General features: G+C 49.6%; 1 protein-coding gene across 1 annotated transcript in view; it reads left to right on the forward strand.

Moving 5' to 3' along the window:
* LOC106013067 (uncharacterized protein DDB_G0271670) overlaps positions 1–2,914 on the forward strand; it is a gene marked incomplete at its 3' end in the record, with an annotated part of 46,841 nt that extends 43,927 nt beyond the window's left edge. The window contains 1 exon segment of the mRNA XM_013087809.2: positions 1,376–2,914. Within this exon segment, the coding sequence (XP_012943263.1) occupies positions 1,376–2,914 (1,539 nt within the window).
* Between the last annotated feature and the right edge of the window lie 224 nt (positions 2,915–3,138).

Raw genomic sequence — 3,138 nt, forward strand, 5'->3', positions numbered from 1 at the left:
CTCTCTCTCTCTCTCTCTCTCTCTCTCTCACACACACTCTCACATACACACACACAAACATTGTCATGCTTTTCCAAACGAGACAAAAAAGTGCCCCGCCCTCCTCCCCAAAATAAATTAAAACAAAACCAAAACCCAAAACAAACAAACAAACAAACAAACAAACAAACAAACTAAAGAAACAATCAAAACAACCCTCCCCACACACAGACACACACACTTACACACACTTACACACACTTACACACTCGCATTAAAAAATAAAATTTAATCCAGGAAGCCCCAAAACGGTGTCAAAGTATGTTTTAAAAAGTTATTCCAAACCATTGGTATTCCATCGCGATGTCTGGCGGAAGACGTTGCCTCTAGATTAGGTCTTTTCTCTCATTCTCCTTCTCTATCCCCACCCTCCCACACACACGCGCATACTTTCGTGTTTCTGTCCATAGCTTTCCCCGTTTCCTCTCAATTTCCCGTGACTCATTGTTTGTCCATGGAAGGTGTGTAAAGTTCGAACTTGACTGTCGCTATTTTTTGACCCCTCATCCGGTAAAATGTCCCTCACTACACTTTTCTTTCTTTCTTTCTTTTATTGTGGTTTTATTTTGTTTTTTTTTAAACTTTTAATTCTCGCATAACTTCACTCTGCTTTTATTCAAATCTAATTATTCGTCGCTAGTTGGAGAGCGCCACTGGTAGGTCTTACTTCTTTTCCTCTACTCTGTTGTTTCTGTCTGTCTGCCCCATTTGTTCCCCAGTACTAAATGACAGTTATTGTGCCGATGGACTTTTGTTTACTCAAACCATAGACCTCAATTCCATGAATTATGTACTAGACTTGGCTTTGCCGTGGCCACCACTCTTTCCTCTCTTAAAAAAACAACTTCGCTGTAGTTGTATGACAAAACACCCAGTCTGTCTGTAGTAGAGTGTGTGTGCACTCTTCCTCCCTGCCCTTCATTGGTTCCAAATAGAGTCAAATGGTATGCTTCATGGTGAAGCAGAATTATGTCAGGAGTTCCCAATCGTGGATATTATAATACGAACCGATCCTTATAACTTATACCAAACCAAAAATGCAACCAGAGTAGAATTTTTTTTTTTTAAATTTAGAAGTTTTTCTTGTTGACTTTGTCGTAACAAATTTCGTTCCTATATTATGAGTGGATGCTTGGAAGGCGCTCTGGTATGGTTTGCTCCTTCTTTCCTATTACGAATCTTTCTTCCTTATCTCCCCTCCTTCTTTTTCATGTCCGTTACTCTTTTGTAACACCTCTAATCTTCTGCACTCATATGACCTTATTATGATGCAAGTGTCATTAAACTCTTACCTAAATTAAAATATTTGATTAGACTTTTAATTCTTTCATTACAGGTATCAAGCAGCAGTCAGGATAACCTGGCCCAGAGCATTTTGGACATCTTTGGGCCCTGGAAGAACCACCTGAGCGGAGGTGGTAGCAATGGAGTACGCAGTCGCACTTTGGTGGAAGTCCCTAGGTCGTCAGCGTCTGCCGATGTCCGCCAAGCCCAGGGCGGTAGCAGCAGCACCTCGTCCAGCAGCGGCGCCACCACTGTTACCACCACCGCCACAACCGCCGGGGACAATCAGGCCGGTGGGGATCCACAGCCCGCTGTAAGCTCCTCAGGTCGGCACCCCCCGTCGACCGAAACTTCCTCCTCCTCCTCCTCCAGGTCATCCAGCAAACACGGCTCTTCTTCCAACCTGTCGCAACACAAGCCTCCGCCGCCCGACACAGGCCAGTCCTCCTCCTCCTACCACGGGCACAGGCAGCGGGCTGGAGGTGGTGGCAGTAGTAGTTTTGCGACGGCGACGTCCTCAGCCGATGCTGAGAGGCCTTCCTCTCTGTCTTTGTCCTCTACTTCCTCCTCCTCCGCCAGCGGCGGCCACAGAAGCTCCTCCGGGAGAACCACCCTGTTGCCCACACCGCCAGAGAAACCCTACAACTGTTCTTTTAGTCCCGCGGCTCCCGTGTTGTCTCCTTACCACTCCAAGGACATTCCGTCGGGGCTCAAGGATAACGACGGATCAGGGTCAGGGCTCAAGGACAGTGGCCAGAGGCAGTCGTCCTCGACCTCCACCACCTCCTCCTCCTCAAGTCACACCCCTCCCCCGCCGTCATTGACTGCCAAGTTGAAAAATTCCTCCCTCCACTCCAGTTCTCCTTCGAAGGATGGCAACAAGGCCTCTCACCATTCGTCTAAGTCAAAACAGTATGCTGAACCACCTTCCTCTTCCGCCTCATTATCGTCCGGAAAAGATGGCAATAAGAGCGTGAGCCCACCCCTTCATGCCATCTCATCGTCCACCAATCCAGCTGCTTCCAGCAAAGATCACGGCCATAGTGGCAGTAGCAATAGCAAAACACACCACAGTGCTGCCTCCAAACGCCAGAAGTCACCAGCCCCAGGCTCATCTGCTTCAACAGTGCCTCCCAGTAGTCAGCCAAGCGCCACGGCCGTGTCATCTGCCTCCTCCACCTCTAGCTCCGGCCACAAGCATGGCTCCGCCTCATCTGTGTCCCCTGTCTCCGCCCACAAGCACTCCTCGGCCGCCGACACGTCTCCCGCGAGACAGCAGCAGCGGAGGAAAAGCCCGACCCCGCCCAGGCCCCGCTCCACCACGCCCACCAAGCCGGGCGCCCGCCCGCTCAACGGCCTAGTGCCCCCACATTCCAAGATGCCGGTGACGCCGGTCACTGTGTCCAGCAGTACACCAGTCTCATCCTCTTCTTCTTCCCACATGTCCTCAGCCGCCGTCGCCTCCTCGGCCTCATCATCATCATCTCTGCTCAGCAGCAGCAGCAGCAACATGACATCATCGTCCAAACCGCTGAGCTCCACTGGTGCTGGACTCGCCGAAAAGAAACCGCTGAAGCTCCTAATGCTTGATGTAAGTTTCTCTCCGGTACATGTGTCTTGTAATAAGTTGTAAGACAGGCCTTAAAGTCATAAAAAAAAATTAACCGGGACATATTGCTCGGCCTGCTTTTTGTGTTTAATCTTCCCCCAAGAATTAATTGCGCCGTCTGGTATGTGCAACCTTTTATAAGGACTCTCATCTTTCTTCCTTTGCCTCCTTTTTCTTTTTGGCATAGTCGCTCGGAAGGTGGGGGG

The sequence above is a fragment of the Aplysia californica genome, unplaced genomic scaffold (assembly GCF_000002075.1).
Source record: "Aplysia californica isolate F4 #8 unplaced genomic scaffold, AplCal3.0 scaffold00641, whole genome shotgun sequence".
Lineage (NCBI taxonomy): Eukaryota > Metazoa > Mollusca > Gastropoda > Aplysiida > Aplysiidae > Aplysia > Aplysia californica.